Source organism: Neoarius graeffei, chromosome 12, assembly GCF_027579695.1.
Source record: "Neoarius graeffei isolate fNeoGra1 chromosome 12, fNeoGra1.pri, whole genome shotgun sequence".
Taxonomy (NCBI): domain Eukaryota; kingdom Metazoa; phylum Chordata; class Actinopteri; order Siluriformes; family Ariidae; genus Neoarius; species Neoarius graeffei.
Genome location: NC_083580.1, coordinates 13,435,787 through 13,448,203, shown reverse-complemented (window position 1 = coordinate 13,448,203; position 12,417 = coordinate 13,435,787). Strand labels below are relative to the sequence as shown.

At 44.0% G+C, this 12,417-nt stretch overlaps 1 protein-coding gene across 1 annotated transcript in view; it reads right to left on the bottom strand.

Moving 5' to 3' along the window:
• whrna (whirlin a) overlaps positions 1-9,989 on the bottom strand; it is a 386,194-nt gene extending 376,205 nt beyond the window's left edge. Inside the window, exon 1 of the mRNA XM_060935544.1 lies at positions 9,270-9,989. Within this exon, the coding sequence (XP_060791527.1) occupies positions 9,270-9,989 (720 nt within the window). The remainder of the gene's footprint in view (positions 1-9,269) is intronic.
• Positions 9,990-12,417: the final 2,428 nt, after the last annotated feature.

Genomic DNA, 12,417 nt, shown 5'->3' with positions numbered 1-12,417 from the left:
ATTTTCGCATTTGCCCGTCTGTATTTCAAAAGCACTGAACTGGATGGCTGATAAAAAAATAATTTGAATGTGTCCATCTGTATTTCAAAAGCATTAAACTGGATGGCCCATGAAAAATTGTAAAGATATGGGTCTAATCTACTTTTAATTTTCTTCCAAATGTTACACTGGGCCAATACATTATGTCGTAACACGGCCTGTGAAACGGAGGCCTCCGCGGGCACGACTTTAAAAATTCATAACTCGAACACCGATGGTCCTAGCTCCACCAAACTTTACAGGCACATCCCTCTCCCTGAGGCCTTTCAAACCAGCCCAGGCACGGCCTGATCTAATGTCAGGAGCGAGCACGGCTCATGGAAAGCTTTCGCACGAGCCCTTGCTTCAGCCGCTCTCGCGTGCGGGGATTTAAAAATTCATAACTTGGCCACCGAAGGTCCTAGCCCTGCCAAAATTTACAGGCGCATCCCTCTCCCTGAGGCCTTTCAAACCAGCCCAGGCACGGCCTGATCTAATGTCAGGAGCGAGCACGGCTCACGGAAAGCTTTCGCACGAGCCCTTGCTTCAGCCGCTCTCGCGTGCGGGGATTTAAAAATTCATAACTCGAACACCGATGGTCCTAGCTCCACCAAACTTTACAGGCACATCCCTCTCCCTGAGGCCTTTCAAACCAGCCCAGGCACGGCCTGATCTAATGTCAGGAGCGAGCACGGCTCATGGAAAGCTTTCGCACGAGCCCTTGCTTCAGCCGCTCTCGCGTGCGGGGATTTAAAAATTCATAACTTGGCCACCGAAGGTCCTAGCCCTGCCAAAATTTACAGGCGCATCCCTCTCCCTGAGGCCTTTCAAACCAGCCCAGGCACGGCCTGATCTAATGTCAGGAGCGAGCACGGCTCACGGAAAGCTTTCGCACGAGCCCTTGCTTCAGCCGCTCTCGCGTGCGGGGATTTAAAAATTCATAACTTGGCCACCGAAGGTCCTAGCCCTGCCAAAATTTACAGGCGCATCCCTCTCCCTGAGGCCTTTCAAACCAGCCCAGGCACGGCCTGATCTAATGTCAGGAGCGAGCACGGCTCACGGAAAGCTTTCGCACGAGCCCTTGCTTCAGCCGCTCTCGCGTGCGGGGATTTAAAAATTCATAACTTGGCCACCGAAGGTCCTAGCCCTGCCAAAATTTACAGGCGCATCCCTCTCCCTGAGTGGCAGAATAAATAAGACAATAATAATAATAATAATAATAATACACTCAGTATTCACTGTTGTTTTTATTGCACGATGCAGCTGAACTAGTGTTTTAGGGTTGACCGTATCTGATTGATCCGGTCAGTTGATTCAGAGTTCAGTTTACATGAAACTTTGCAGTACTGTATTATGTTAAGTGCCAAACTGCCAATCAGTGGTTATGTTATTATGATGTGCATTTTTTTTCCATTCAGAATAAGAATGACCGTCATAGTCATATACTTTGTCGGATGTAGATTTATATTTTAATAGTTTTTATTTTATTTTCTAAGTTCTAGTCCAGCAGATTTTAGTCTGAATGCCAAATGATATTACCATGTTTAGTTTTGAGTCATTGTAAAAGTCATTACTTGGAATCTCGTACTCAGAATTTTAACTCTTATGTAAGAAGAGTTATATTGTTAATTACTAAATTTCTTATAGACTTATTATAAACATAGTATAAAAAGTCATTGTTGACATAATGTTTCATGAGTGTTATAATAGCACCTATATATATGAGTACCAGTAAGTTGTAACTAACTGGAACATCCTCCCCCCCTTTTTTTCTCGACATGGAACTGGCCTGTGTGTACAACTGTTTTCTTGGGTGAAACTTTAAGCATGTTTTTCTTGAATCTTCTGACATTTTCCTGTAAATTATATTCAATTTGTAGTGTAATTAGCAACTCGTTTCTAGTGTAATTTGGTCTCTGAAGATCACATAAATGTGCCTGGAAATAGCCGAGAAGCCATCTCCAGGCATCTAAAGCCCTTCAGCATTGTTCCGAGCCTTTGTCCCATCATTCGAGCAGGCTGAAATTTGGACGGGCAGACAACATTTCAGACTTGTCTGTCCTGTGACAGTCTGCTTAAAATTCCTTATTTCCCACACTGGTATCTCATTATTGGTATCACTGTCACAAAACAATCCAGCAATTTATTGACACAAAGTACACGACACTACACAATCCGATGGTGCTATAATATTATTCTATTCAGGTTGATTTTGTGCCCTTCAAATATTTTGCACATACACTCAGCAGGAGCTCTGCTTTTAGGCAGTGACTAAATATCTATATTATAGCGAAGAGATGTCTATTTAGCATTTTTGGAAGGAGTCTCCAGTCTCAGTGCTTCGTAACAGTCAGAGGTAAAGCTGTAAGCTGTACACTTCTTGACATGTCAAGCAACTATAAACGGAAATGAGTCACCAGATCACATATCCCCCCTGGCCTCCACATGAAACCCCACTCCAAATTTTCCAAAGTTGAACTAGTTGCCATGGAAATACGGAAAAATCACAGAAATCCCAAAATGTCAAAAGGCACAACTCCTCTACGCACCTAATATAACTGTCAAGTTTCGTGAAAAAAATCCTAATAGTTTGAGTCACGCTCCAGAAACTAAAATGTTTACAGACAGAGTGATAGTTATATTCCCCTGCATTATATGCCAAGGGATTAAAAATTTAAGTGGATGGTAACTGGTTTGCATTGGGCTGCATCAAAACACCATGTTATCAACTATTTTCCTATAAAAAGGCACACCATGAAGTGTTTTATTCCTTACTAAATCACAGTTACAGCCACGGATAATAAGGAAAATAATGCAGAAAGCTAAATCTTTATGTAACTTATTCACTGCTCGCTCTCAGGACTCTAAATGAATGCTTTATTAAAGAACAATCAAACCCATTAACTTGACAGATAAACGAATCACAGCTTGTGTTAGTCTTAACTGTAAAACATAAATGTGCTGTGCCAATTACACTGAAAAACATTGTCCTTTTCGGTTAGATTCGAGGCCGTCTGTTGCAACACAAGAAGACAGAGTCATGTATATCCTCCGCCCTATATACCAAGTTTCAAGATACGTGTCACATTTTTCAAGTTCTGCTGCAGGAAACCAACCCTACCTCTTTACACTGACCTCAGCAGCCCATGGCATAAACCCACCGGACCTTTGGTCCAGGTGAGCTAAAAATTAAAATTTCTCACATTTCTTAGTATCAAAAGGCACATATACATTATTTAATCAACACATATACCAACTTTCAAGACCGTACCACTCATAGTTTTCAAGTTCTGCTCCGGAAACAAAACCTACCCCCTAAGACTAACCCGGGAGACTAAGTCTGAAATTGTTTCCGTGGAAACATGAAAAATTAAAATTTCTCAAATTTCTTAGTATGACAAGGCACATCTGCATCACCTTGTTAACATGTATACCAAGTTTCAAATCCGTATCATGAATAGTTTTGGATATACGCTCCGGAAACGAACATTGCTCTGAGAAACTAAGTCAAAATCTATTTTTTATGTAAAAATTTGAAAAATACTTTTTTAAAAAATCCAAAATAGCAAAAGGCACCAGTTCGCATGTTGCTTCATATGTATACAAAGTTTCATGACGGTATCTTCAGTAGTTTTAAAGATATGGCCCGGAAACAAAAACGTGACCAGACGGACGAACTTTGTTTGGGCGGGAGATAAAAATGAAGTTTTCTTTTACTAATCCAGGAGTCCTTTTCTTTGTCTCTTTTTTTTTTTTTGAAGTTTTGCATGACATAACATTTTTGCATAACATTTATCAATTTAACACACTCATATCTCAATTCACTTATATCTATTCATTGGTTAGAGTTGCAAATTTTAAAGTAAAATTGCTAAAACATATAGCGTTCAAAAACGTAGGACTGGACTGGCAGTGTAAAAGCTATCTAGCATCCTAATTGTGTGTCAAACATTCCCACAAGGACAGTTACAACAGAAAGCATGTTGATGGCCTTCAAGAGACGGATCAAAGATAAATATTCGATTACACAGGACACTCTGTTTTGACAACTTTTTTGTGACAAACCCTATGGACAGGACTAAATTTACATCGGGTCCTAGGGCAATTTCCTTTCTTATAGGTTCTCCTCTGCGACCATTTCTGTCTGGATCGGTTTTTCAGTAACTTCCTCTGAGAAAATTACAGATTGAATTACGTACGGTTTTTCACCAAAGCCAGCAGCCATCTAATAATTTTAGTCCTGTCCAGATACACATCTGTGAATTTTTCTGCAGATGTTACATCTCGTTGGGGGAAATATATATATATTTCAGCTGTGCTAACACTACTGTTCAAAAGTTTGGGGTCACCCAGACAATTTTGTGTTTTCCATGAAAAGTCACACTTTTATTTACCACCATAAGTTGTAAAATGAATAGAAAATATAGTCAAGACATTTTTCTGGCCATTTTGAGCATTTAATCGACCCCACAAATGCGACGCTCCAGAAACTCAGGCTACATCCACACGACAACGGCAACGAGATTTTTTTTTTTTTAAATATCACGTCCACATGGGCAACAGATCAGTAAAATATCAGGTTCATATGGTAACGCAATGCTTGCTGAAAACGATGCAATACACATGCCACACCTCTACGTGCACTGTAAGACGGTCCCATCGGAGACACCAGAACAATAGAAGTAGACGCATGCGCATAAACCCCTTCTTCTGTAGCATCAGCCACATAAAGTTTTGATTATTAATCAGTAGCGTAAAACGAAAGACGCGGAAAGAGGAATGAATGGGGGTAGATGGAAGCCGGTACACCAACATTCTGATATCCTCCAGAATTCTTTAATGGTCTGGAATAAATTGAATGCTACACGTTGATGGATTACATTGCTCTTCTACGCCCTTTTTGAGGAATGTATTGTCGGACTTAAACCAACATCTGAAGAGGTGAGATCGCTCCTTTTTTTTCCCTATTTTTGCTGGCGGGATTGTTTTTGTTTTTGGAAAGCGCACGGGTGGTGCGCGGTTTGGTACCGCTTCCGCAGTGTTTGGACTAAAGACTCTGCCCTAAGGGCTATTCTCTAACTCTCTCTCTCTCTCACTTTGCACCATTACACAATAAATATTCACAGTGAAAATATTTTGTAAGCGCGTTTCATGAACCAAGTTATAGGATTTGTTGACAACTCGCATCGAGTTCGTTACACTTCTACCCGGCGTGAAGCACTGACAGTCATGTGGTTGTGACATCATCGTAAACAAATCCGTTCTACTCATCCAGACGACTTCGCAACGGGGCAGTTGCCAGATTTTTCCACTCTGAAACCCGTTCTCAAAAGATTTCGTTTTGGGGCACCCAAAACGCCGGTGCCGTGTGGACGCCAGGCCAAAACGATAAACAATTTTATCAGATTCACCTGAATCCTTTGCCGTGTGGACAGGGCCTCAATCTGCTCAAAGGAAGGTCAGTTTTATAGCTTCTCTAAAGAGCTAAACTGTTTTCAGCTGTGCTAACATGACTGTACAAGGGTTTTCTAATCATCCATTAGCCTTCTGAGGCAATGAGCAAACACATTGTACCATTAGAACACTGGAGTGAGAGTTGCTGGAAATGGGCCTCTATACACCTATGGAGATATTGCACCAAAAACCAGACATTTGCAGCTAGAATAGTCATTTACCACATTAGCAATGTATAAAGTGGATTTCTGATTAGTTTAAAGTGATCTTCATTGAAAAGAACAATGCTTTTTTTTTCAAAAATAAGGAAATTTCAAAGTGACCCCAAACTTTTGAACGGTAGTATGTAATATATATATATATATATATATATATATATATATATATATATATATATATATTACACACACACACACACACACACACAGTTGTGCTCATAAGTTTACATACCCTGGCAGAATTTTTGCTTTCTTGGCCTTTTTTCAGAGAATATGAATGATAACACAAAAACTTTTTTCCCCACTCATGGTTAGTGGTTGGGTGAAGCCATTTATTGATAACTGTGTTTTCTATTTTTAAATCATAATGACAACAAAAAACATCCAAATGACCCTGATCAAAAGTTTACATACCCCAGTTCTTAATACCGTGTATTGCCCCCTCTAACATCAATGACAGCCTGAAGTCTTTTGTGGTAGTTGTGGATGAGGCTCTTTATTTTCTCAGATGGTAAAGCTGCCCATTCTTCTTGGCAAAAAGCCTCCAGTTCCTGTAAATTCCTGGGCTGTCTTGCATGAACTGTCCGCTTGAGATCTCCCCAGAGTGGCTCAATGATATTGAGGTCAGGAGACTGAGACGGCCACTCCAGAACCTTCACTTTGTTCTGCTGTAGCCAATGACAGGTCGACTTGGCCTTGTGTTTTGGATCGTTGTCATGTTGGAACGTCCAAGTACGTCCCATGCGCAGCTTCCGGGCTGATGAGTGCAAATTTGCCTCCAGTATTTTCTGATAACGTGCTGCATTCATCTTTCCTTCAACTTTGACCAAGTTTCCTGTGCCTTTGTAGCTCACACATCCGCAAAACATCAGCGATCCACCTCTGTGCTTTACAGTAGGAATGGTGTTCCTTTCATCATAGGCCTTGTTGACACCTCTCCAAATGTAACGTTTATGGTTGTGGCCAAAAAGTTCAATTTTGGTCTCATCACTCCAAATTACCTTGTTCCAGAAGTTTTGAGGCTGGTCTCTGTGCTGTTTGGCGTATTGTAAGCGAGATACTTTGTGCATTTGCTTGGTTTTAACAGAGCCCCTGATTTTCCATTTGTTAATCACAGTTTGAACACTGCTGACTGGCATTATCAATTCCTTGGATATCTTTTTGTATCCCTTTTCCTGTTTTATACAGTTCAACTACCTTTTCCCGTAGATCCGTTGACAATTCTTTTGCTTTCCCCATGACTCAGAATCCAGAAACGTCAGTGGCTGGATGAAAGATGCGAGAGTCTGTCTGGATCCCAGAAACTCACTCAGCTTTTATGCACACACACTGATTACAAGCAAACAGATCACAGGTGAGGATGTTACCTTTAGTAGCCATTCAAACCCATGTGTGTCAACTTCTGTGCATGTTATCAGGCCAAAATCACCAGGGTATGTGAACTTTTGATCAGGGTCATTTGGGTAGTTTCTGTTGTCATTATGATTTAAAAAGAGAAAACACAGTCGTTTGACAATAAATGGCTTCACCCAACCACTAAGCATGAGTGGAAAAGATGTTTTTGTGTTATCATTCATATTCTCTGAAAAATGGTCAAAGAATCATAGATTCTGCCAGGGTATGTCAACTTATGAGCACAACTGTATAATAGCAAGCGTCTCCGTGACCTTGTCTCAGACCTAAAACACATCTTGAATAAAAAAAAAAATAGAAGCTTCTTAGATAATCTGTGATGGTTGCTGAAATGGTATCTCTTCTCTACGTCAGTGCCTCTTCGACTGTTTGTGAATGGAGCATGATCATATTGACCACGTGACACAAACACCCAGCTTCGTGTAAAATAGAACTCACTAGAAACTCACTCCTCCTGGGGTAACTGTATGTCCAGATGTTAGAGTTTTAATCACTGTGGTCTGAGATGTGTAAAAGAAAATCATTACAGACACCCCACTGATACACTTTGCCAATCCGAAGAGGGCTTTAGTTGACCCTTAAGGTGTCTCCATGTCCCTTTTGTTCATAAATATGAGAGTCAAATATCATTTAAACTCTGGTAAGAAAGGGGCAGTACGGTGGTGTAGTGGGTAGCACTGTCGCCTCACAGCAAGAAGGTCCTGGGTTCGAGCCCAGCGGCCGGCCAGGGCCTTTCTGATTGGAGTTTGCATGCTGTCCGCGTGGGTTTCCTCCGGGTGCTCCGGTTTCCCCCACAGTCCAAAGACATGCGTCGCTAATTGGTGGCTCTAAATTGATCGTAGGTGTGAGTGTGAATGGTTGTTTGTCTCCATGTGTCAGCCCTGCTATGTGATAACCTGGCGACTTGTCCAGGGTGTACCCTGCCTCTCGCCCATAGTCAGCTGGGATAGGCTCCAGCCAGCCTGCGACCCTGTAGAACACGATAAGCTGCTACAGGCAGGAAAACCCGGCTCACATCAAATCTCTGGCAGCCAGAGAAAATACAGATGGCATCATGGTATATCCGATATAAGTGCTGTCACCACCATCCCGTTCCTGGAGTACATCAAGTCAAGTTTATTTGTATAGCGCTTTTAACAATAAACATTGTCGCAAATCAGCTTTACAGAATTTGAACGACTTAAAATATGAGCTAATTTTATCCCTAATCTATCCCCAATGAGCACGCCTGTGGCGACGATGGCAAGGAAAAACTCCCTCAGACGACATGAGGAAGAAACCTCGAGAGGAACCAGACTCAAAAGGGAACCCATCCTCATTTGGGCAAAAACAGACAACATTAAAGGCCTCTGCATGCTCTTGCAACAAGGCTTTCGCAGATAGCTTTTCGCAGACAGTTGTAATTTATCGTTGAGTGGGGAGTAATAGGCATGCGCGATGTTATTCACTGCCACAACGCAAGGGGGCGCGAAGTCGCAAAATCGCTAGGAGTAGTTGGTGGGTGTGGTTAGTGGAGTGTTTATCCTCCGGTTACTTATAATGACTAGAACTGGAGTCGTATAAATGTACGTACTTCCTCACTTCCTCGATCAACCGCTCTTCGTGCTGCTCCATCTTCGCTCGTGTTTTTAAAAATGGCGGTCGTGAAAACAAACCAAACCGGGAAAGTAGGGAAGCGGAAGTGCGTGTACAGCGGATGTAGAGTGGACCAATAAGAGCCCTCGTCTGCGACGCTGTCTGCGAGGCTTCTGCGGTGGTCACAATTTTTGGGAGGTGCGCGCAGAGCGTCTGCGAAGGTGGGGGGGGCTACGCAGACACTGTCTGCGATGCTATCTACGAGGCCTGGGTTGTCAGCATAAATTGGCCTTAACAGTCCTAACATAAAGTCAGCTTCGTTGATGCTATAAACCGCCCACCGACGGAAACCCGAGGGCAAAACCGTTCACGACAACCGCAGTCCCAAAGTCAGCCGCAGTCCCCAGCCACAAAAGCACCACTGCAAGGTTCCAGAGCGTCCTCCAGGCGCGACCCCTAACTGTCCACATAGGGCCGCCCTCCACAGGAGTGATGCGATGACATTCAAGACATGGGGTTCTCCAGAACCAGGGTCGGGAACCTGTAGCCTTCTGACAAAGATTAAAACACAGGTTTGAAAATGGAACTCACCTTGACCGCCTCGGCATGTGTGACCCTGTCGAACACTTTATCGTTCACTTTGAGGATCTGATCACCGACTCTCAGTCCCTCTTTCTCGGCCATGGATCCCGGCTCCACCAGAGACACATAGATCCCGACCCCGTGCTCGGATCCGCCACGGATGCTGAAGCCCAAACCTTCGTTGCTTTTGTGTCGCTTCAGGGTCACGTGTCTGACCTCTCCAGGGGGTTCAGGTAGGAAATGTCTGCCCAGCAGCGGGACGAGCGCAGTGGATGTCCCGTCGCTCTGGTGATCCGGGGATCCGTGCAGAGGGAAACGCGCGAGCGCAGTGTTATTAACCGAGCTGGAGGAGGAGGCGGCGGCGGCGGCGGTCTCGTGCTCGCCGTTCCTACTAGGCAGCAAATCTGACTTTAAATAGAGTCCCTCGGAGGTGTAGCGATCAAACAGGAGCTGGTCGGAGCGCGGGATGACCAGGCGCAGCATGGGGAGGAGCTGCCGCTTGCTCGGCGCGTCCAGGATCACTTTGAGCGTCTGGACCAGGTCGTAGACGTTGCGCTTGGCGTGGTACACGTTGAGGCAGTGCACGAACTGCTCGCGCTCCAGCTCGCTGAGCAGCAAGTTGAGCGCGTCGTGAAGCTTGCGCACGTTGGCGGACAGCGAGCGCGCGCTGGAAGCCAAAGAGCCCGCTGACGAAGAGCTCAGCGACACGCGCTCCAGGTCCGCGCTCATCCTCCTCGCGCTCACCGGGCAGGGCACGCGCGCGCAACGCAGAACCGAAAAGCCGCGGCTACCGGGCGCTCCGGAGCGGCGCGTGGCGTCGCCAGTCCCGAAGGTCACTTTTCATGCTGATTTTCCAGCTTTAACTCGCTTCCCATAAACGGCTACGACGCACACAGAGACCGACTGGAGAGAAGTTTCCAGAAAGAATTCATCATCTCTCCTCAGCTCATGTTCAAGCAAACTCTGAATTGTTCTCCGAGGTGTGTTTCAGGTGTAACTGTGTCCTCTCAGGTGCGTCTTCGTTTCTGGAAAACCGGGTCAAATGGCATGAAGAGCTTCTCCAATGTCTCCCAAACCGGCCGCACTCTGGCTCTGAAGTAAAAACAACACCACAAACTTGAACCTTTAAAAACTAGCAAAACCGCAAACACTCCGTCCCTCCGGGATCATCTCCTCACACACCTCAGCTTCCGCTTCTGCCCCGAGTCCCGTCGCGCGGTCATATCCAACATCCGTCCAAACTTGTTTTTCGATGGAACAAAGTATCTCCTGCTATAAACCGCCAAAATATGTTTTCCAAAAAACGAAAAAACCCAACATTTATACAGTTTGTTTTTGAGCACAGTAACGACTAAACGCGCACAAACACAGACTGAGCACCTCAGCTGCGTGCGCGTGAACACTCTCCACTCGCTCCGTTCTGCAGGAAGTGACGCAACTCTGGGGCGCGAGTAAGTTGCTTAGTAACCAACAACTCACGTGCGCGCCGGACCTTTCCAAGATGTTCTTGTTGTTTTTGGTTGGTTTGTTTCTTTCCCACCGCCATCAGACTCCTGAACAGCTGACAGGAGTCTAAAACCGTGGACTGCCTCCATTGACTGTTCACATCTGGTTACAATGTTTGCACATTACTTCCCTTTTTGCAGCTGTTCCTTGACTGTTCAAATCATCTGTTTACATTTGTTTGCACAATCCTGCCCTTCTTGCTGCTGCTCCTTGACTGTTCACATCTGGTTACACTGTTTGCACATATTTGCACATTACTGCCCTTTTTGCTGCTGTTCCTTGACTGTTCATGTCTGTTTACATTTGTTTGCACAATCCTGCCCTTTTTGCTGCTGTTCCTTGACTGTTCACATCTGGTTACATTTGTTTGCACATATTTGTGCATTACTGCCTTTTTTGCTGCTGTTCCTTGACTGTTCACATCTGGTTACACTGTTTGCACAGTACTTCCCTTTTTGCTGCTGTTCCTTGACTGTTCATGTCTGTTTACATTTGTTTGCACAATCCTGCCCTTTTTGCTGCTGTTCCTTGACTGTTCACATCTGGTTACATTTGTTTGCACATATTTGTGCATTACTGCCTTTTTTGCTGCTGTTCCTTGACTGTTCACATCTGGTTACACTGTTTGCACAGTACTTCCCTTTTTGCTGCTGTTCCTTGACTGTTCACATCTGGTTACATTTGTTTGCACATATTTGCACATTACTGCCCTTTTTGTTGTTGTTCCTTGACTGTTTACATCTGGTTACATTGTTTACACATTACTGCCCTTTTTGCTGCTGTTCCTTGACTGTTCACATCTGGTTACACTGTTTGCACATATTTGTGCATTACTGCCCTTTTTGCTGCTGTTCCTTGACTGTTCACATCTGTTTACATTTGTTTGCACAATCCTGCCCTTTTTGCTGCTGTTCCTTGGCTGTTTACATCTGGGTACATTGTTTGCACATATTTGCACATTACTGCCCTTTTTGCTGCTGTTCCGTGACTGTTCACATCTGGTTACACTGTTTGCACATATGCGCACATTACAGCCCTTTTTGCTGTTGTTCCTTGACTGTTTACATCTGTTTACATTTGTTTGCACAATCCTGCCTTTTTGCTGCTGTTCCTTGACTGTTCACATCTGGTTACACTGTTTGCACATATTTGCACATTACTGCCCTTTTTGCTGCTGTTCCTTGACTGTTCATGTCTGTTTACATTTGTTTGCACAATCCTGCCCTTTTTGCTGCTGTTCCTTGACTGTTCACATCTGGTTACACTGTTTGCACATATTTGCACATTACTGCCCTTTTTGCTGCTGTTCCTTGACTGTTCATGTCTGTTTACATTTGTTTGCACAATCCTGCCCTTTTTGCTGCTGTTCCTTGACTGTTCACATCTGGTTACATTTGTTTGCACATATTTGCACATTACTGCCCTTTTTGTTGTTGTTCCTTGACTGTTTACATCTGGTTACATTGTTTGCACATTACTTCCCTTTTTGCTGTTGTCCCTTGACTGTTCACATCTGCTTACACTATTTGCACAAATTTGCACATTACTGCCCTTTTTGCTGCTGTTCCTTGACTGTTCACATCTGGTTACACTGTTTGCACATATTTGCGCATTACTGCCCTTTTTGCTGCTGTTCCTTGATTGTTTACAT